The sequence below is a fragment of the Tenrec ecaudatus genome, chromosome 11 (genome assembly GCF_050624435.1).
Source record: "Tenrec ecaudatus isolate mTenEca1 chromosome 11, mTenEca1.hap1, whole genome shotgun sequence".
NCBI lineage: Eukaryota > Metazoa > Chordata > Mammalia > Afrosoricida > Tenrecidae > Tenrec > Tenrec ecaudatus.
The window spans coordinates 70918230-70940405 of record NC_134540.1 but is presented as its reverse complement, the minus strand read 5'-3'; the positions used below and the strand labels follow the sequence as shown (position 1 = coordinate 70940405).

Genomic DNA, 22176 nt, shown 5'->3' with positions numbered 1-22176 from the left:
CACGTTCAGATGGAGGGCGCTCCGGCCAAGTGCACCCTGTGCAAAGGTCGTGCGGAGGGTGTTGCTGCAGGGGGTCTGGCCGGGGCCGTTTATACTGCACGTAGCGCATGGTCGGTGGACGGCAGTCCAGAGGATGTTAGTAAACGAAGACTCACTCTATAAACTAAGCGTCCACGGTGGGGGCGGCGGGTGCGCCCGCGGCTTCCACGTGCGGTTCTGCTAGTGACAGGGCAGGTGTGGCCAGCTGCTCTCCCCGAGAAGGCCCTGGGCGGGGCCGGGGGAGGGGCGAGCCGTGGCGCTCCACCTACCACCCCCTGGGATGAGGCCGCGAGGGGATTCGGTTGAGGCAAATGCACGCATTTCCTTCCGCTGGGCCGATCCGCCGGGTCCCACACCCTCCTAGACCCCGTGGCCGTGGCCGTGGCCGTGCCCGCTCGCCCGCCCCCTCAGCAAGTGTCCCGACCGCGCCGAGCCCCGGGCCCGCGCCGCCTCGCTCGCTCCCTTCGCTGATCCTCTGCTGCCCCCTAGCGGCAGGCTCGGGCGCAGACTCGGAGCGAGAAGCCCCGCCCTGGCCGCGCCGATTGGTTGTCGCGCCGAGGCCTAGGCTCTTGATTGGTTGGCCTCAACGGAGTCATGGGATTCAGATGACAAGTGCGGACGCGGAATGGTCAAACCGGGGTCTGCGGGGCGGGCAGCGCGCTGGCCCCGCCCCCAGGAGCCGCCGTCGCCGCTAACAGTCGGTGCCCGGCGCCGAGGCCGGTATGGCTGCCCCTCGGCAGTGCGCGGACGGCCCCTGCTGCTCCCACGAGAATGCCGCGCCCAGCGTGCAGCAGACGCTGGAGGAGATGGACTTCGAGAGGGGTGAGGCGGGCGTTTAGGGGGCGCCCTTGGACGCCGCGCAGGGGAGGTGGGGGGTGGCCCCCTTTGTGCCTGGGCAGAGCGCGAGGCCACTTGCGACCGAGGCCATTCGGGCAGTCGCGACCCGGTGTGTGCCCGAACAGCACTGTGCTCCATCGGGTGCCCAGTGACTGGCCTGCCCTTCTTTCGACAGCCTGTGGCCTAGGGACTGAGCGTGGACTCCGGCGGTCACCGGGAGGCCCCTGTGGGAGGCAGGTAGGGAAGCCCAGCACTGGTCCCAGTGATCTTCCGACTCCTAACCAGGTGTGAAGTGGGGACTCGCCAGGTGTGCCCCGGGTTCCCCCCCGTCCGGAGGGAACGGAGCCTCGCGCCCCTGGGGGCTGTGCCCGGGAAGGAACAGCCACTCCCGAGCCTAGGCTACCCACAGCCCTGGAGACTGGGGATGCTGCCTCCACCTGGGCGCCCTGGGGCGAGCTCGTTTCCCCGAGTTCTACTGAAACTGCGAGGCCTGTAAGCAACCGGGAACTCGGCGCCTTGGCGGCGCAGTGGTTAAGCGTAGAGATGCCGGCCAGGTGGAACCCATGGGCTGCAACCGCAGGAAGCGGTTCTGATGATGGTGGGTTTGTTTTTCCGTTTCAAGGACCAGAGAAAGGCAGGTGCCCCGGCGCTGTTAGAGCGTCGGTGCCGGGCGATTATCAAGGACGAACCCAGGGCTGCTGTCCGTGGTAGGGAGGCCCTGCAAAGTGCCTCTTCTCTTTCTGCCTCACCCCCAGCTGTGACAGTATCCTCTGGGCTGGCACTCTTCCCTCCTGTGATGTTGCTTCCTCTCCACCCTGCAGCCAGGGCCACCTTTTGAAAATGTGAACTCAATCGTCATTTCACTGCTCATTGCTTTTAGAATAAATACAAATTCCCCTACAGGGCTCTGGGCAGCCCGAACACACCCCCACCCCTGTGTTGGACTTCTCTTACCCGCCCTTCATACCATAGCCTTTTAGTCTCCGGCTGAAAACTGCAGCCTTCCATGTGGCTTACAACTCACTGTAAACCAAAGCCCTCGCAACTGGCCTGGTAGACAACATCGTGATGAACGGAGGAAAGTCTGAAGTCGTCAACGGCTTTGCTGAACTCGGATCCACTGCCACAGTCACTGCCCATGGAAACTGGAAGCACCAGTCGAGAGATAAAATGTATTGCATTGGCTGCACAGAACGTTTTAAAGTGTTAAAGAGCAAAGCAGGTAGTTTCAACTGCCTCATACACATGGGGAGCCCTGGTGATGTATGTGGTAGGTTATACACTGGACTGCTAACCACAGGTCAGCAGTTCAAACCCACCAGCTACCTATTGGGAGAAAGATGAGGCTTTCTGCTCTTGTAAAAATGTAGAGCCCTGGAAACCCACAGTTCTACCCCACCCTAAAGGGTTCAATGAGTCAAAATGTGGTACCAGTGGTTATACACTGGGCTGCTGAGGACAAGGCCAGCACGTGGCAACCGCCAGCAGTGCCACAGGAGAAAGGCGAGCCTCTCTGTTCCTGTTAAGCCCACAGGGGCAGTTCTAGTCGGACCTCTCAGGCTGCTGTGCATCGGCATCAATTCATCCGTGGCAGTGAGTTTGATTGGGCTTGGGTTTGCAGTTGAAGTGGATGCTGGAAACGAAGAGGCCTGTTTACCAGGTCACACACGGACAGGGGCTGGCACCCGAAGGGGATCCAGTGTCTCACTCTGAGCCTGTGCCCCTGCCCTCCCTGCCCTCCTGATTTTTGCTCTCTGACTGTGGTCTCTGTCCTTGCAGCACTCTGCCAGCCTGGGCCAGGCAGTTTCGAGTGGAATGCCATGGCTCACCCCTCCCCTGGTCCCATCTAGTCCAGTTCTCGGGGAGCAGCTGGCCACACCTGCCCTGTCACCAGCAGAACTGCATGTGTCACCCAAAGGCATCCACAATGGATGGAGAAACACCCTGTGGACTTCCGTCTACTGACCATGCGCTCTGGGCTGCATATACTCAAATCACCATTCTCTGGCCCTTCAAGCCACAACGAGACCCCCTGCAGCAACATCCTCCCTGTCCGACCTTGGTATCGTGTGCAATTGACTCCAGATGAGCTGATGAAAGCTGGGCCATGGATAGTAAAGGCCAAAGAAGAATCGATACACTTGAATTAGGGTGCTGTCGAAGACTCTTCGAAGTACCACGGACTGCCAGGGGGACAAAAATCCTGTCTTGAAGGAAGTACAATTAGAATGCTCCTTCAAAGCAAAGATGGCAGGATTTTGTCACACTCGCTGTGGACATGTTATCAGGAAGGACAAGGGACTGCATGCTGGGTAAAAGTGCGGGTCAGTCAAACGAGGAAGGCCTTCGAGGAGAGGGAGTGGCCGCAGCAGTGAGCTCAAGCATGGCGATTGTGAAGACGGCGGGGCCGGGCCGGGTTTCCTTCTGCTGTGGGTTAGGGTTGCCTTGACTCAGGACTGAATTGGGGGCACCTAACAACAAACAACCATCAAACTTCGGTTTCTGTGCTTCTTCCTATTTAAGACATTTTAAAATTATCTTTCAAAAAGCACTTTATTGTGAGTGAGGTGAAGGTTTGCAGAACAGATCGTAGATTTACATCCAACAATTCATACACACGGTGCTTGCACCCGTCCACTGCCCTCCCCTGCCTGTCCCTCACATGTCCCAATGCCGCTGCCTTCCCTGTTGCTATTCCTCCTCCTTTTCTTATCCTCTGAACACTGTCCTTGGTAAATGTGATCTTCAGTGGTTGATTATTCTAGCACAGGGGTGAATTCAATGCTAGACTGAAGACTAAGGGCCATAGGGTTCTGCCACTGTCTGTCCGACCAGGAAGCCTTGGGTCTTTGACAAGTTGGAATTTTGTCCCGCATTTTTCTCCCCCTTGATCCACGAGCTCCTAGTGTGATCCTCAGTTGTTCTGGTCTCGGTGTTGTGGAGACTGGCGCCTGCATGGTCCATTGTCCGCTGGACTAACTGTCCCCATGAGTCTTTCAATTTTCACCTTTCCTTGGGATGGGGAGAGGCCAAGGGCTGTATCTGAGACGGCTGCTCCCAAGCTCGAAGGCCCGTTGCTACTCAGCCGAGTAGGATGTAGAACATTGTCCAGGCAGCAAAACATGGCATTTCCATGGCTTTCTCTTGCCTAATGGGTAAGGTGGGAAGAAGAGATTTGTCACTCGATCTGCTGCCTGTAGGTCCTGGAATAGCCCTTGGCACAGGGCAGTGCTCAGTTAGGACTTCCCGAATGAATGAAGGTACAGATGAGAAGCGCTGAGGTCGGGAGGCGAAAGTTCCCAGCAGTCAGCCTTGCTCAGCACTCTGGCTGTCTTCCTGCAGGAATCTGGTCAGCAGCCCTGAATGGAGACCTTGGCCGGGTGAAGCATTTGATTCAGAAGGCAGCGGACCCCAGTCAGCCAGATGCGGCTGGCTACACGGCTCTGGTGAGCTAGATGAGGGAGGGCCAGGGGCTTGGGAGAGAGACACGCCAGCCTGGGGGCTACCAGCTCTTAGAGGAAGGGGTTTTCTTGGCCTCTTGTCTTTGCCCACTTCTTCCCCTCAGCAAAGGTTCCACTTTCAGTGTCATGTGCACCTGGCTATTTGAATTAGTGCAAGGATGTTAGTCCAGGTAAACTAGAGAAACAAATCCAGGGAGACTCATGTATAATAAAAAAGAGTAGTTGAATATTGAGAAAACATCTCAGCCCAGTCCAGATCAAGTTCATAAGTCTGCTATTAGCCCATATGTCCGATACCAAACTATAAATACTTCTTCAGACTCACGAAACACATGCAATGACGCCAAATGCAGGAAGATCACAGGCCAGTGGGTGGGAAGTCTTGTGGATCCAGTGGCGTTGTAAGCATCTCAGCGCTGGCAGGGGTCTCCACGTGGCTCCTTTAGGTCCAGGGCTCTAGAATAGCTCCATGTGTCTTGTCATCAGGAATGTCTCACAGGAGGTGAGCATGTGCCCTGCCTCTAGATGAGGTCATCAAGCTGCGGCCTGATTGACTGGCTAGACTCCACCCCTTCCCTCTCAATGGTCTCAAGATGACACCAGATGCTGTAACTACCCCAGGAAGTGCCTGACATCAGTCATTTCATTTCATTTTCGTAACAGTCCCGTGAAGCAGAAATCATTATTAGCCCGCCTTGCAGTTGCAAAGAGCCCTGGTAATGCACTGGGCTGCTAACTGCCAGGTCAGTAGTTCAAAACCACCAGCAGCTCCACAAAAGAAAGATGAGACTGTCGACTGTCGAGAGATACCGTCTCCGAAACCCACAGGGCAGTCGACCCTGTCCAGTAGCGCTGCCTGCCAAGAGCCGGCATCGACTCGCTGGCAATGAGTTTGGTTTGGTTTGGTTTGGGTTCAGGTTCGCAGAGGAGGCAGTGGGATATCCGCTGGAAGTGAAAAGTCCTGCGTACCCAGGTCACACACTGACGGGGAGACACCCCGAGCGGAGCCAGTGTCTCACTCCCAGCCTGTTCCCCTCCACACCCCAGCCCCTTGCGGCCTGCCCGCCTCCGACCCTGATCATGGTCTCTGTCTCTGCAGCACTATGCCAGCCGCAATGGGCACTACGCGGTATGCCAGTTCCTGCTGGAAAACGGAGCTCGGTGCGATGCCCAGACCCATGGCGGTGCCACTGCCCTGCACCGCGCCAGCTACTGCGGCCACACAGAAATTGCCCGGCTTCTGCTCTCCTACGGGTCCAACCCCAGGGTGGCAGATGGCGATGGCATGACCTGTCTGCATAAGGTTTGTCCCTGTCGCCCGGGTGTGTCGGGAAGGAACCAGAGGAAAGGGGGAACGTCATTTGTCGTTTCGGTACTTGCAGCTCCGCGTCTGGGGGGGGTGGGGGGGTGGGATGTCATTTCCCCCGAGCATGTCAATTCCAGTGACGGCGCCCAGTGCGGTTTCCGTTCCCTGCCACGGAAGGGGACCTTCCGAACGCTTTTCCGGGCCTTTGGCTGTCCTCCCTTTCGTCTTGGTCGTCTTGCCTGCCACCCTGGTCCCCGGGAGGGCCAGCCTACACGTGGTCAACCGCTGAGGCCTACCGAACGGCGTCCCTCAGCCGGCATTTCCCTTGCACCCAAAGCCCTGTGCCACCTAGTCCTGCCGTGGCCGGCGCCGTGTCTTAAGCGTCTCTGTACACGTTGTGGGTGGTGTCTGTGTGGAAATGTTTTCCTCTCCTGGCCTGGTGTGCTTTTCTCCCAGACTGATGGGTTTTTATAAAAATGTTTTGGGGTGCGTCTCACACCAGCCGGCACAAACCGCCGTCCACACGGAGGCACAGCGTTGAGAGGAACCCTTGGGTGTGTCCTCCTCATCAACAAACCAGCGTCAGCCTCGGTTTCTTCAGCTCTGGAATGGTTCTCAGGAGAGTGCCTCGCTCCAGGGGTTATGTGACAGGGAAGTCAGGTGATCTCTGTCAATCACCTGGCTCTTATTTTTCTCAGAGAGCAAAAGGAGGTCCGCCCACCCCATCCCAGGGCAGGGCCAGCTGTACCCACTGCCGTGCACCTTCTCAGAGACTGGGGGTTGTGCGAGGGCAGCTCGTGTGCCCGGGGCTCTGCATTCGTTGGTTCCTTGGTTTCCAGGAAGCAAGTATCTGCAGAGTATTCAGTCTCGTCACTTACTTACGTTTAACACACACCTTGAGATGGCAACCTCTTCAATCCCACGAGTATTTTAAAAGCAATCGTTGATAGACCAGCTGAGGCTATTAACCAGCTCAGAACCCAGACCAGGCCCCTGTCATCAAGGCCATTTGGGGCTCACAGCTGCTCTCTGTAATGCTCTGAGCCTGCCCTCCTCCAAAGCACAGCTGGTGGGTTTGAACCGCCAACCCTTAGAGAGCAATTTGCTATGATTCAGTTGTATTTTAAATGATTTCGTTTGGGTTGTCATTGAGAATGTGCAGAGCAGAGCACATATCCATTCAACACTGACCCATCACAGGCTTCCAGCTGTGCCCCCTCCCCTTTGCCAGGTGTCTCGTCCCCACCGACAGAAACTTCTCCCTGCCAGCAAGCCGAGGCCGACTCCTCCCAGCCCCCCAAAGCACACTGCCCCTGTGCGTTCCCAAGGCTGGCACTCTTGATGGGAGCAGAAAGCCTCCTCTTTGGTGGTTTCAAACTGCTGACCCTGCAGTTAAGCCCAACCCACTTCCCCACCAGGGCGCCTACAACATAAGCTCGCTGCTTGCCGCGTGTCCTCTCTAGTGTCGTGAGCTACAGTTGCCCGTTTGATCCCGTATCGTCTGTGAATGAGCATAATGCTCACTGCAAGCTGTCTTCCCTCGACCCAAGCAAGTCACTGCCATGGCGTCGGTGCTGACTCACGGCGACCTTGTAGGACAGAGCAGAGCTGCCCTTGTGCGTTTCTAAGACTGACTCTTTGCGGCAGTAGGAAGCTTCATCTTTCTGCCCAGGTGTAGCTGGTGGTTCTCAGCCCAGCTGGCCACTGCCACCACACCAGGGTGACGGGAAGCCGCTGTTGGGTTTTAAGAAGGCTTCAGGGGATGCTTTTGGTTTGCGGTTTAAAGGTTTGTTCCAGGGGGGTCCATCCAACCTCTGCGACTCCAGAAAGTCTCAATTTCAGGAGCCTTTGACATTCTGTTCTGTGCTTTCTGCCTTTTGATCAGGATTCTTCTTGTGACGCCTGGATAAAACCCCAGTTGTGGGAGATGGACGGTCTGTGTTTCTCTTACATGTGCGGGCCTGGCCTGACTCAGAAAAGAGTAGCCGGGGTTGGTGGGGCTTCGGGTGGGGAGCTGCACACAGCCAGCGGCTCCCATTGCCCCCGACCTCTTCTCTCGGAGCAGGAAGTGTCCAGGAGGGTGTAGGTGGGGCATGGTTTTGATCCGGGCCCTCTCCCTCCCCAGGCTGCAGAAAGGGGCCACGGGGATATCTGCTGCCTCCTGTTGCAACACAGCCCCAGCCTGAAGTCTGTCCGGGACCAGAAGGCACGGCTAGCCTGTGACCTGCTGCCCCACAACAGTGACCTTCGGAACCTGCTCGCTGGCTGAAGTACCGTCCGTCCGTCCCTCCCTCATCTGTCTCAGGCTGCCCTGCACAGCACCGGACTTCGTCTCCTAGCTCTCCCAATTGAGGGCAGCATCTCCGCAGTGGGGGCCACAGGGAGGCCCGGGAACAGGCCCTCTGCTGGCCACTGAGGGAGGGAGCAGGGAGCAGGCTGGTGGGGGCCGGGCGGCGAGAGCAATGCTGCCTGGTCTGCGCTCGTTTTCTAAACGAGCCCCCAAGCAATGCCTCTCCATTTGGGGAGAAAAGTCAATAAAGTTCGATGCCTACCTCATTCATCTCAGAAAAATTAATCCCCAGGAGGTTGAAGACCTACGTTGGTTTGCTTTTTAGCAACGACGTATTAGAAGAAAATAGGAAAGACAACAACACAAAGAAAATAGAGGCTTTGTGACAAATGCAGTGCACGTTCGTTCTCAGTCCTCCCACTGAGTACGTTCTCACCCACCAAGCGAGCACGGGAGGAGTGGACAAAGACGGAGAAGCGTCAGGGAGCGTGGGGCAGTGGAGCAGTGTGTGAGGCCTCGCCTTTAGGCCGGGATCTCGTCCCTTCTAGCAGAAGTCTGATGGGCAGAGGGGCCACCACTCTGTTCCGCTCTGCATGTTCCCACTGCTCACAAGCTCTGTCTTCTGTGAACCTCTGTCATGTTCTTTGCCCAATTTTTCAAAAGCTGTCTTTTGATTGATTTTTAGGGATGTTTTGAAGACATGTTTTGGATGTTGAGACATACTTTTATTTATATATGTGATATTATATGGAATTCCCTTGTAATTCCGTTTTTCCAGAAGTGCTTTCATCTCATTTCCCACAAACATTTCGGAGCCCAGCTCAAATCTACCAGCTCTTCCACCGGGAAGGACGGTGCTTTCATAAGGAGCCGCAGTCTCAGAAGCCCACAGGGGCAGCGCTGCCTTGCCCGGCAGGTGGACGTTATGTCAACTTCACCCTGTGCAGAAGGTGGGGCGGAGTCAGACCTGTCAGTCAGGTCCCAGCCTGAGGATGCCTTCCTGGGTGTGGCCTTTCCAGAGGGGAGAGACTGGGATCTTCTCCCTCCTCTCGGGAACTTAGCCTCCTGCCTTGCTGGGACTTCACTGGAGTCTGTCCGACCAAAGGGGCGGCCCCCCTGTGGGCCACGGACTTGGAGAGCCCTGCCTCGTTTCCAGTGACTGAATCCGCGTGGCTACGCCCACTGGCCTGTCATCTCCCTGCTTCCCGCACCTTTCTGCATCAGGGGCCTGCAGCTCTGAGTCTGCAGGGGGCCCCGGCTAGCATTGGACCATGGGCTTGAGCTGGATGGGCCTGGGGTGCCTTCTTGATATTATTTCTTGTTATAAGTTTCCTTCTAAGACATACACGAGTATCACGGGTTTTGTTTCTCTAGACAGCCCGGCCACACACAACCGTGCTATAGGGTCGCTGTGCTTCGGGACCAGCGAGTACTGCCGTCATGTTGATTACCAGGCAGCACAGGAGGACTGCCCTCGGGGGTCCCATGGAGCAGGTGGGGACTTCAAACTGCTGACCTTGTGACTGGCGGCCCAATCTGTAACCCACTGCTGCACTAGGGCTGTGTGTGTGTGTGTGTGTGTGCGCGCGCGCGCGCATCCATACCCCTTTCAGGCTGTCACTGTCTCAGCTTTGTGTGAGCGAACAGTTTGGAGAAGAGGCTTTGGCAATGTCTATTAAAATAATGTGATTTCTCTGCGGCTGCCCCAGGGGAACAGGTGTGCACTGGAGCATGGGATCAAATGTAAAGGGAAAGGAAAGTGGAGAGCATCTAACTGCTCACGGATAAGGGAATTGCAAAACCTCGCACGTGCCCCCCCATATTTTTCAGGGATGCGAAACAAAGAGCCAGAGGGAAGGCTGCTGAGGGGGAGAGACTGCCACCCATGTTTACATGGTGGAATTAAGGTTTACAATAGAATGAAAAGGTAGCGATATTTTTCCATGAATTTTTCAATGCCCTCTGGTATGCTACCTCTTAAGATAAGTCTATGGAAACACGGATGTAAGGACAAAATACATAAAACGTGTCTGGAGCGGTGCCCCTGGTTCCCTGTGATCACGGTGATGTGGAGCTTAGTTAGCCAAAGGAGGCCTGTGCTTTGTCTGCGATGCTGCCAGTAGGCTTCATGTCGGAGAAAGTCATTTCTGCTGAGCATTTCCCGTGAAGCTTGATGCAAAAGTTCTTCCCCAAAGGATGAAAAACCCAAAGCCAAACTCGCCGCCATTGAGTTCATGCTGACCCAGAGGGATGCCACAGGACAGGCTCGAACTGCCCCTGGTGAGTTTTCCCAGACTGATTTTATGATGGTTTCAAACTGCCCACCTTGCAGATGGCAGCCCAATGCGTAACCACGGCGCCAACAGGGCTCCTCCCAAATGGTGAAGGAGAGGGGTTTTATTTTAACCTATTTTCCAAGGTTTGAGCAGAAAGCGAGTGTGGTGAAGGGAGGAGACTTTGGAAAAGAAACCGCAGGGCCCATTGCTTGTCTTAAGAGGAGAGGCAGGAGAGGGACTGAGCTGTGTGGCCACCAGCGTCCAGAGCCAAAGTCGGCTAGCCCCTCTCTCATCACGGAGAACAGCAGCCTCCTGCCCTAGGAACTGGGCTGCCTTTTCTACCAAGGGCTTCCCCTGGCTCCCTCAGAACTTGGGAAGCTGAGGCCTGGGGCGGGGTCAGGGCCTGCGTAGTCCTAGGGGTGGTGGGGTGGGGTGGGGGCCTCCGCCAGGCTGTCCAGCATCTTGGCCCTGCCTCCCGCTGGCTTGGTCTTCCTGGCGGCTCATATTGCCCTGACTCTGGAGTTTGTTTACAGAGAGTATCTGGTTTCCTCTCCCAGGTCAAGGCTGAGTTCAAGGCACGCATGGGTGAAGGGCTTACATGACTTCTTAAGGAGAATTAGGGGCCTTGGTTTTGGTTGCTTGAGACAGATCTGGATCGGATCTCCACGGCACCTTCCCTGGGGGAAGGGCACACCTGAATGCCAGGGAGGCCTGCGGGTGGGGACAAAGGGGTATGGCTGGCTCTCTGAGCGACTTGGGAGGAGAAGGAGGAGGTAGGTGCCTGAGGAGATGGACCTTGAAGCCAGTGAATTGTCAAGTCCTCGGGAAGCCTGCTTTCCTTGTGGAGGTGCCAGCCCTCTAGCTACCCCGAGGGCCTTTTTGGGAACGCTAGCTCCTTTTCGGTTAGTTCCCCGAGCCTAGGGACTTTGGTTTTCTCGGGCAGCCAGCAATAAAACGACAGGGAGGCTCGGTTGAGTTTTTGAGCATGGTCTAAATGGACATCCTAGGCCTTTGCAATGGAATGGTCCTCTAGGCAAGGACATGAAGAGGGATGGAGGTACAGCCGTCATAAAAAGGTGGCAGGCTCTCGCACACAGTCCTGTGCTTCAGTGACGGGGAACAGCCTGTAAGGGAGACCAGTGACCATGTCTGTGACTCACACTCGCACACCAAGCATAGTACCAAAGAGGCAGACATGAAAGATTTTCACTAGATTCTGCAGTCCGATGTCGATCGAGTCTGCAAGCCCGATGCACCAGGGTGCAACTCATGGTGATCGACGTGACAGTTGGAAGCAGTAGGTGGAAATGCAGCCTTGCCTTGGTGATAGAAATTGTACCAGACATCGCAGGAGAGAGCACGGCAAGACCAACAACGTATTCACTGGACACCACCTCTGTCAAGAACTCAGTTGGCGACCGCGTACGCGGTCCACACCGGTAGTCAAAAATCTCCATCATCTGTGGGAAGAGATGATGGAACTGTTCAGCATCATCAGAACAAGCCCAGGGCTGAGCCTGGGACAGAGCAGCCGTTTCTCATAGGCGGTAAGTTAACTTGTCAGTTTTGCTGCACTTAGCGCAGTTGTTTGCGCATGCATTTCACACCGAAGATTGCATTCGATCGGCTGCACTGTATATCGGTTAGGTGACGGGATTGATAATAGGCTTACATGCGATCTACCCAGACTACATTTGCAATGGTAGCTCGCGATCGGCAGTGAGCACCCCGCTGTAAGTCTTGAGGGGTACCAAGGTCAATTGGCATGACAGGTTTACAAAGAACGGCGTGGCCTGCAGCATGCCCTCCTCCCACCTGGGTGAGTAAAGCCTACAACCTTAAAAGCTCCTGCACAGCCACGTGAGTTTTAACTTGTGGCCTCGCCCCTGCCAGAGGACCGACGAGTGATGAGCATTGAAAGATACGTAAAACAATTGCCCGGGGGACTAAGGACCACGCAGGCATCAGCCTCCACCAGGCTGAGACCAGACCCTCCGAGAAGCTCCTGGACAGAGTGGGAGAAAAATGTGCAACAAAACTCGCCATCATCAAAGAGACCAGGCTCACTGGCAGGATGCAGACTGGTGGGACAGCCAGGACTACACCTCTCAGCCACCTTTCAGGTCCAGAACTGCCCCTACCTTTGTGTTAGAATCATCACCCATTTAAGGCAGCGGTGCTCAATCTGGGGGTCGAATGACCCTTTCACAGGGGTCGCCCGATTCATAACAGGAGCAAAATGACAGTGATGAAGGAGCAATGAAAATAATGTTATGGTTGGGGGGGTCACCACAACATAAGGAGCTGTATGAAAGGGTCGCAGTAATAGGAAGGTTGAGGACCACTGATTTAAGGTCACACGGGCAGCCTTTACCCAAGGACAAGGTTCAGAAGTTAGGAAAGAAGAAATGGATGCAGGAAACGGGAGGAGACGGGTCGTGGACAAGCTGCAACCAACATGTATGGATTTGGGCGGTGAGGTTGCTCTGTAAACCTTCACAATGAAAAGCTATTACTGTTTTGTTTTAGAGAGCCTATGGCCTTTAGACCCCCTCGGAGTCTGGGACTGAACCTGCACCGGGAGGTCACCTTTCAGCCAAATAATAGACGAGACTAGAGGTCAATGTGTAGGCACTGGATCCATGGATCCTTGTGGGTATGGCAGGGGTGGTTGGAGGGAAATGGGAAGCTACAAACGCCGAGAACAAGGAACGAAGAGAATGTTCTGAAACCAACTGTGGGGATGGCTGCACAACTCTACTCGATGTGATTGAGCTGCTGACCTTGTATGATATGTGAACTACATGCCAATATTGTTTGGGGGAGGGGAAAAACGTGAACAAGGTGCTCTACACCTCGAAGCATCTGCCACTCAGAACAGTCAACTTGACCTGAGACCAAGAGGGCGGCATTTTCCCCAAACTAAGTTCAGGAGGCAGGATGGGGCAAGAGAGATGCGCAGATAAAAATGGGGAACCCAAGGTGGAAGTGGGAAGAGCAGGGTCCCATTGAGAGGATTACAAAGAATGTCACAAGACAAGATGTGCCCGTCGTTGAAAGGGACACTGTGCTGAGGAAATTCACCCAAAGCAGACAACCACCCAGATGGAGGAGCAGGAGAAAGAGTTGGACAAGTCCAGCCACCTCAGGAGGCGGCACGTGGTCAAGGACGAGCGGGCGTGGCAGGAAGACACTCAAGCTGCGTGAAGGGCACTGGCAGACAGCAAGGCTGTCCCAACCAACAGTGGCTACGTGGGAAGCCGTCACGTTTGTCAAGAGATTCAGAAGAAGCGAGTTGGCCAACAGGTAGGAAGAGATGTGTATACATGTATGATTAATATCACATACAAGTAAGATTGGATTTAAATCAGGAGAGGGGTGTTTCAAGGTTGTATCCACCATACTTTCTCTCTTTTAAAATCACTTTATTGGGGGCTCGTACAGCTCTTATTACAATCCATCCATCCACCCATCGTGTCGAGCACATTTGTACATTTGTTGCATCATCATTCTCAAAACATTTGCTTTCTGCCTGAGCCCTTGATATCAGTTCCTCATTCCCCCCCCCTCTTTCCCATACTTTCTCTTTCTGCCCACCCCAACCCCATTTTATCGGGAGCTAATACCGATGGCATATCATTTTATAGTTCAATCATGCCAAGCAGGATTGTACAACTACTACCACCGTCTCACATTCCCTTCCTCCTTGAACTCCTTGACATGAGCTCCCTATGAACCCCCAACCCCCACCACTGTACCCCAAGAAACCCTCATTCTATCTGCTGTCTCCATAGGTACGGCCATGTTTTCCAATCTGTCTGCTGGCAAAGAGTGTGAGAAACTGGACGATGTCGAGAAGAATGGGTATCAGGATTGGAGGAAGGCTCATTGACTGCCTCTAGATGCAGCTGACCTCGCCGTGCTTGCTGAAAGTCAAAAGGGCTTGAAGCACTTACTGATGAAAATTAAAAGTATGGGAGATATATATATATACACACACACACACGCACACACATAAATGAATTTTAAGATTAAACACTGTCCTTATAATTGGACTAACAGACACATGGAGAAAAGATTCCAGTTGTCTAGGCTTTCACGTCCCTTGGTTCCATCACCGCCTCTTGTCTCAGCCGCCAGAACTCTGGCGCTGTGCCGCTTTGGGCAAGCCTGCAGCACGAGGCCTCCTTGGAGTGTGACAGAGCAAAGATGGGACCCGGGGCACTAAGGTGGGCCTGACCGAAGTCCTGTTGTTTCACTTGCCTCAGATTCATGGTGTTGGCAAGAAATATCGAGCACACCAGGACCGCCAGGAGAAGGAGCACTGGTATGGGGAGAAGAGCAGCCAGCTTGCTCCTTAGAAGGGTGGATGGCGAGGCATCTCACACATTTGGGCCAAGTCATCGGGAGACCGCTTGGTAAAGAAGGCCCTGGTGCGTGGGACAATAGGGGGTCAGCCCTCCAGGCGTTGCAGGGACCCAGGGGCTGCACCAATGGACTCAAACTGCGGTTTGGTGCTGAGGATGGCGCAGGGCCAGGCAGTTTCCCTTCGTTGTACCTGGTGCCATCATGCAGGATGGGCCCAGTGGTACTAACGTGGTGACAGCAGGCTCTTAGGCCTAAGAGAGTGGGAAGGAGTCTGAGTGAGTGTCCCAGGCCCCAGGACCTGCTTGAATTAGTCCCCAGGAGACGTGGGGGTGGGGGAGCAGGTTCAGGAGAGTGCCTGTCTGAAAATGCAACTGACAGCAGCTCAAAACAGCCCCTGGCCCTGCCCTCTGGGGCTGCAGGGCCAGCCTGGTATTTTGGTCAGCGGTTGCAGAGTTATCTGGCCCAGGTGCCAGCTCCTGTCCTTCCCTGCCCCGGGCTCCAAGGAGACAGCGCTCCTATAAAAGGGCTCGACAGCTCGGCTCCTCTCAGGAAGGGGTGTGAGGAGCAGGGGGGACCATGGATGTCATCAGCATTCAGCAACTGGTAAGGATGGGAGGCCCAGGGCAGGGCAGGCTGCTGGGGGTCCTCTCAGCAGGGATGAGGTCGGAGAAGGCTAGGCAGTTCCCTTTGAGGGTAGAGATCAGCTTTTAGGAGCAAGAAAAGACTCCCTTCATTGTTTATCTGTCTGTCTCATGTGAGGGGTTGATGGGGTGGTTGGGGTCAGGGTGGGGGTGGTCCAGGAGAACAATGGTGAATGAGAAGGAAGTTGGGTATAATGATACATAGTGAGCTCTAGCAGAGACCCGGTGGCAGCATAGTGAGTGAGGCACTGGGCTGCAAACCACAAGATCAGCAGTTCGAACCCACCGGCTGCTCTGTGGCAGCCAGATGAGGCTTTCTGATACCATAAAGATTTACAGCATTGTTGTGAAATAATATATAATTGAGCAAAGACACAGGAGGGTGTGCGGGAGGGGGAAAAGAGGAGCTTATATCAAGGGCTCAAGCAGAAAATTTCTTGGAAATTATGATGGCAACATACCGGTATGTACAAAGATGCTTGATACAATTGATGTATGGAATGTTATAAGAGCTGTAAGAACCCCCAATAAAATAATGGGGGCGGGGGAGATTTACAGTGTTGGAAATCCCCAGGGTAGTTCCATTCACAGGATCCCTGTGGGCCTGCGTTGCCTCTGTGTGGTGTGTTTGGTTGGGGTGCTCCTAGTGAGTTTTGTCCTTGAGTTTGGTCTCGCAGCATGCCAGGTCAAACCCAGCCGGCCGTTGTGGGAGAGAAAGATGAGGCTGTCTACTCCCATCTAGACTCATAGCAGTCTCAGACACCCGGATGAGGCCATCGTCTGGACTGAAGGAGCCCTGGCAGCAGTGAGGATTAAGCCTGGGACTGCTAGCCAAAAGACGGGGCCGTGGGGAAGAAAGTCCGCTTCTGCCCCAGAAGCCTGACGGGCAGCCTCCTCTGGTTCTGAGTCAGAATCCCCTCATGGAGTGATCTGGTGTTGGGTTGGGGTTGTTGACTCTGATAGGGAAGAGGAACCGGGAGCAGCAGGTGACCTGGGAAGATCCTGCAGCTCCTGTAGCCCAGTCACTCTGGTCATGGTCTGCCTGCCTAGGCAGGGAGTTGGGAAGGGTGCTCTCACCAGTCTGCTTTGGGATGATCTGTTTGGGGGAGATGGGGCGTTGGGGTGGTGAGCCTCAGGATGTCACTTCACCTAGCATCCTAGCATGGGGCCTTTGCACCAGCTGACTCCAGCTGGCCAGCGGGTGGGCAGACAGGATCACAAGCCAGGAAGCTTTTGGTCTCCAGGGTTTGCTTTGCGGTTCAGTGCCACACAGTTGGTTCAGCGACAGAACACAACGCTGCCCGGTCCTGCGCCCTCCTTACACTGCTGCAGCCGCTGTGCCAGTCTGTCTCTGGCAGGGTCTCCGCCTCTTCCCCCTTCACCTTCCCCCACCACTTTACCAAGTGGGATGCCCTTCCCCAGAGACTGCTTTCTCCTGACAATCTGTCTGAAGAGTGCAAGAGTCTTGCCCTCCTCGGAGGCACACTAGTAGAGTTGGTTGAAGCCCTCCAAACCTGGGGATCCCTCCTAGTCCCTGAGATCCTGGGGTGGGAACTGAGTGCAGAAAAAAGCGAGTGTTCTCTGAGACCCAGTAGATCCTTTGGTCAGTAGCACTCTCGGAGGTGAGGTGGGTGCAATTTTGACCCAAGTTTAGTGCTGGAGAAACCTAGCTTCACAAAGAGGGGAAAGCCGAACCCAGGAATCCAGCCTCTTCCCCAGGGGCATCTCCTTCTATCCATGTGAGCTGGGTGTCCGGTGGCAGTACGTCATGTTGTGATCCAGTGGGATTCTAAAGATAACAGCTCCTCTGGACACTGCTGTGCCCCGTGCCCCCAGATAACCCGAGCCCTGCAGTATAAACAGACTCCACATCATAGCTCAGAACTCTGCATTCCTGCTGGCAGGAGCAAGCTAGGTGGCAGTCAGCTCCCTCCTGAGCTCAGGGGTTTACCCCGGTTGGTGTGAGGGTAGGTTCCTGAGGGAGCTCCAGCATTCTCTCCACGAAGCTTAGAGAAGGGTCCGTCCAACCCTCAACTCCAGAGCCCTGACCTCTTGAGCACCAGCGCCTGGCCGGCAGGGCACCTCTATTTTCTAAGGGCTCCTCTGGGTCTTCTGATGCATTCTCCGTTTCTGACACCCCACAGGTAAGTGACGAAAGGGCAGAAAGGAAAGTGTTGGGATTCGGACATGGAGTTCCTGATCCCGGAGGCGGGCCTCGTGACTGGAGGCTGGGATGCCAAGAGGCCGTGGCCCGGGAGAGGCAGAGATTGGAAGAAGACAAGAAGGAGAAGGTGAGAGTGGCCCCCGGGGGCAGGGGGCTCAGGCCAGTGGGGACCTTGGGGGAGGGAGTGGGGCCCAAGTCTGATTGCCTGGACAGCTGGTGTTTTCTAACCTGGGCAGGGAAGATCAGGACCAGACCACCTGGATTAAGCCCCCCTGCCTGCCTGTCATGGTGTCAAGTTCAGCAGGACCCACCCCAACCATCACTGTTTTCTAACACCCCCCACTCCCTTCTTTGTCCTCCAGCTGGAAAGATTTCACAGTTCCAGACTTAACCTGGAGAACCTGACTGACTTGGAAAACTTGGTTCAGAGACGAAGAAAACGACTGAGACGCAGAGTCCCCCCTCGGGAACAGGAGCCCAAGGTTACGGTGAGCAGGGATGGCAGAGCTGCGCTGCCCTGCCCTGCAGGGCTCCCAAACCTGGCCATGCTGCACGCCAGAGTCCCTCCTGTCTGGGTCTCCCGGGGCTAGGATTACCAAAGAGGCAACCCACCCCCACCACGATGAGCTGTGTGATTGATTTGTCCTTGTCCCTCAACCCACCTAGCCGCTGCCCCAGGGTCCGCTGGGACCCGTGGACCTGGACACGTTCCTGCAGGCAGCCACTGAGAACCAGGAGGCCGTGGTCCACAAGTTCCTGAGCGACGGAGGTGACCCCAGTGCCCACGACAAGGTCGGAGGCGCGGGCTACAGCCCTGGGCTGGGTTTGGCGCTGTCTTCAGCACACTATGATCCTGGCCCTGTCTGGGCTTTCCTGTTTTACCGGGGGCCATTGGGAAAGGTCTGGGGGCAGGATCACTGGGGAGTCTTCTGGAGGCGCAGTGCAGTGGGGAGAGGGTAAGGACACTTGTTATTTATTTATTCCCTCTGTCTGATCTCCTCTCTGCACCCCCAGCTTCACCGCACCGCCTTACACTGGGCCTCTCTGAAGGGTCACAGCCAGCTGGTGACCAAGCTGTTGGAGGCAGGTGCCGACGTGGACGCTCGGGACTTGGTGAGGGATTTGCGGAGCCCCAGTTCCACAGGCGGACTGTTGCTGCCTGTGCATGCACCCACCGCGCCCCCCACCCAGCCAGGGGAGTGCCTTGGTGCTTTCCCTTTGCAGCTGGACAGGACACCCATGTTCTGGGCCTGCCGTGGCGGCCACTTGGATATCCTCAAGCAACTGCTGAAGCAGGGAGCCCAGGTCAATGCCCGCGACAAGGTGAGGGGCTTGGAGCGTGTGTGTGTGCATGTGCGTGTGTACGTGTGTGTTCCTGAGCGGGAGCGGGAAGCCCAGTCGTGGGGAGTTTGGAGGAGGCCTCCCTGACTCTCACGCGCTGGCTCCTCTGCAGATCTGGAGCACCCCTCTCCATGTGGCCGTCCGGACAGGCCACTGTGATTGCCTGGAGCACCTGATTGCCTGCGGAGCCCACATCAACGCCCAGGATAAGGTAGGCACGTGGTCCCCGCGGGGCCATGTGAGTGGGGGCGGAGAGGCGAGGGCAGGATGAGGCGCCCACAGAGACTTCCCCACACCATGCTGTTGGGCTGTGTCCACAGGAAGGAGATACCGCCCTGCACGAGGCCGTGAGGCATGGCCACTACAGAGCCATGAAGGTACTGCTGCTCTACGGCGCCCAGCTGGGCTTGCAGAACATGGTGAGCACGCGTGGGAAGGAGGTGGGTGGGCTCCCGTGGGGAGAGGAAGGACTGAGCCAAGCGCCTTCTCCCCAGGCATCAGTGACCCCCGTGCAGCTGGCACGAGACTGGCAGCGGGGCATCCGGGAAGCACTGCAGGCCCACGTGGGGCACCCTCGGACACGGTGCTGACAGACGCAGTTGACCTCAGCCACCATTCCTTGCCCTTCCACACCCGTCCTCAAGCCACGCGAGCGCCCGCACACCCGTGGAGGTTCTGGTCCGCCCACTCTCAGGGCTGTGATGGGGCACGGACAGCCCTGGGCAGCAGCCCCGGGGTCCATGGGGTGCTACCTCGGGCCTCCCTGGCTCTCCGAGTGAGGGACGGAGCCAGGGCAGGGTAAAGTCAGGACCACAGTGAGTGGAGAACAAAGCTGGTAGAGATGGGGAGCAGTGCCGGAGAGGGGAGAGGGGAAGGCAAAGACGGGGCAGGGAGCTGGTGTTGCCTTCCTCAGTGTCCATTAATTCTCACACTGAGAGACTCCTTAATGCCCCTCCCCCAGGGGCCGTCTTCTGCCACTGAGGACATACAAGGGGCAGCTGAAAGAGGCCCAGTCATTTCTGCAGCCGGCTGATGGCAAGGGGCTTCTCAGGGGGACCCAGTGCTTATCAGCAGCAACCCTGATGGCGCCGGGATCGCCCTAGACAACCTTGGCACCAAGGCCTCTGGAGTTGGGCTCTGGAATCTAACGGGTTGGTCAACGGGTTTGAGGCCCCGCCGACATTTAACTCCAGCACCAACGTGGTTGCCCAGAGGCCCTAGGCTAGAGTTGTTTCCCTGGGAAGCCTGCTGCCATGCCCGCAGTGGCTGCTGGGGCAGAGACTGTGTGCTGGGATTGCTTGTGGCCCACCCAATTTTTGGGGCGGTGGCCCGTAATCCTAGTTTGTCTGAGACTGTCCCCCTTGCCTGGACCCTGAGGCTACATCCTACCTTGGGAGGCCGGGCACTGAGGACTCTGAACTTGGCCCCGCAAAGGGAATGGGAAGGCGGTAGGGTGCACGCCACCACCCACCCAGCCCTGCTTCCTCTTGTTTATCAGTGACCAGGGGCCACCCCACACCCCACTCTCCCGTTCTCCCCGTGTGGACCTGACTGGAGATGTCAGTGTGGCAGCCGGGCTGGCCCTCAAATGCCTGAAACAGAGCTCTGTCCGTGGCTGTGCAGCCCGCTGCCTGAGGGCAGCCTCCCTCGCCTGGTTCTGGGCCAGAGTTCCTGGGTCCCTTCACTTTGCAGCAGTTTTTCTAGTCCCCCGGTGGTCTCACGCAACTGTTCTTTGTGACAAACCTGACCGTGCCCACATCAGGGTCCACAAACCTTCCCACCCTGACCTCGCTACCCTGTCCCGAGGGGACTCAGCATTTTCCACAGAGGCGGGCACCAAGGGAGAGGCGGTATTCACAACCACGGCAAAAGACGACCCACACCCTCTGTAAAATGAGGCTGTGAAAGCAACTGACAAAGAAGCAACAAACCAAACTTTTGTACACACTGATGTTTTCTGGTCATTAAAACTGGTTGATCGGCCGCCACAGCCTACTGTCTGTTTGGGGAGGCCCCAGGTCAGGGCTGATAGGCCCAGGGCTGTCCAGCTCCATGCCTGGGAACCATGCTGGCCTGGCAGCCGACCAGCGACCCAGTCTACGCTGGCAGTGTGTGCATCCTTTCTGGCAGCTCTGCCCCCTGATGGACAAGTTCAGACTGCAGTGGCTCTGAGTCTTAGCCGTCTATTAGCATTACCAGGACTCTGAACTTGGCCCTGCAGGGGGAACAGGAAGGCAGTAGGGTACACGTCCCCCGCTTCCCCATGTCAGGAAGTTAAAAAAAAATTGTGACATCCAGACTGATTGAATCCGTTGATGAAATTGACCTGCTGGTCTAGTAGACACTCCTAAGAAATCTACCCCCTGGAAGACCCCCTGAAAATGGGTCTGGCGAGGTTCAAGGTCCAACATAAACCAAGCACTCAGTGGTATTTCTACACTGCAGCAATCGCCACGTGGAAGTGAGACAGAGAAATGGAAACCACCAGTTACAGTTGCTCTGAAAACAAACAGTAACGCTTTGGAGTAAACCTGACAACATGTGTAAGGGATTCTACGCTGCAAACCACCAAACCCTGTTACGAAATATCAAAGACCTAAATGGACAGAGCGCTGCCCTGAGTCCCTGGCCAGGATGTCAGTTTCAAAACCCCAGCAAAAGGTTTTTGGGTTTTTGTTTTTTGGTAGCTGTAACAAGATCCATCTAACCTTTATATGAAGAGACAGAGGAGCCCCCAAAAGGTGGGATTAGTTTCCCTATTTCCGGACTGACTTACGATGGATATCCCTACGGTGATGAAGGCAGGCATGTGGAGAAAGGACACCGAGAACCTGGAAGCAGGCCCCCACACAGACCCAACTGCCGTGACACCGGTGCCAAGGCCGTTCAGTGAAAGGTGGCAACGGGACATGCCTGGGCACAGTTGAACCCTGACACCTACTGCAAAAATGACCTGAGTGGATCGTGGACCTTCACTATGAAGCGATAAACCTTTCCAGGGTGGGTGGAGATGGGGTCTTGGACTAGGAAATGAGTCTTTGGCTCTGAAACCAGTAACCACGAAGCTCGCTCAGAAAAACGTGACCAGCTAGAGGTCCTCAATATCCACACCAGAGTTCTGAAAAGGACCCTGTTCAGGGAGAAAGATAGGTGACAGGCTGGGAGAAGCATGTGCAAACTAGAAATCCCACCAACGGCCAGTGTCTAGAATAAATACATAAAGAATCCTCAATACTGTAGTTAAAAAATGGCACAAGATAGACATCTCACCAGAAAACAGACAGGTGGCAGATACACCACGAAAAGAAGTATATTGTCATTAGCCGTTATGAAAATACTACTAAAAAAATAAAATTTTAAAAATACTACTAAACCACATGAGAGGTGACCTGACCTCAAGCCCAGAGCAATGTCATGGAGTTCATTCTGACTCATCAACAGTTGGTGCTAAGA

General features: G+C 55.5%; 1 protein-coding gene across 2 annotated transcripts; it reads left to right on the top strand.

The window, feature by feature from the left end:
- Positions 1–725: 725 nt before the first annotated feature.
- ANKRD23 (ankyrin repeat domain 23) lies at positions 726–20787 on the top strand. 2 transcript variants are annotated; one of them, XM_075563189.1, is made up of 9 exons: positions 726–861; positions 17363–17509; positions 17745–17870; positions 18049–18174; positions 18397–18495; positions 18607–18705; positions 18836–18934; positions 19044–19142; positions 19218–20787. In XM_075563189.1, the coding sequence occupies exons 1-9, from the start codon at positions 811–813 to the stop codon at positions 19311–19313; spliced, it is 942 nt and encodes a 313-aa protein (XP_075419304.1). In that variant the 5' UTR covers positions 726–810; the 3' UTR covers positions 19314–20787. The 2 variants fall into 2 exon arrangements, with proteins under 2 accessions (XP_075419304.1, XP_075419303.1); XM_075563188.1 differs by having other exon boundaries at positions 18397–18705.
- Positions 20788–22176: the final 1389 nt, after the last annotated feature.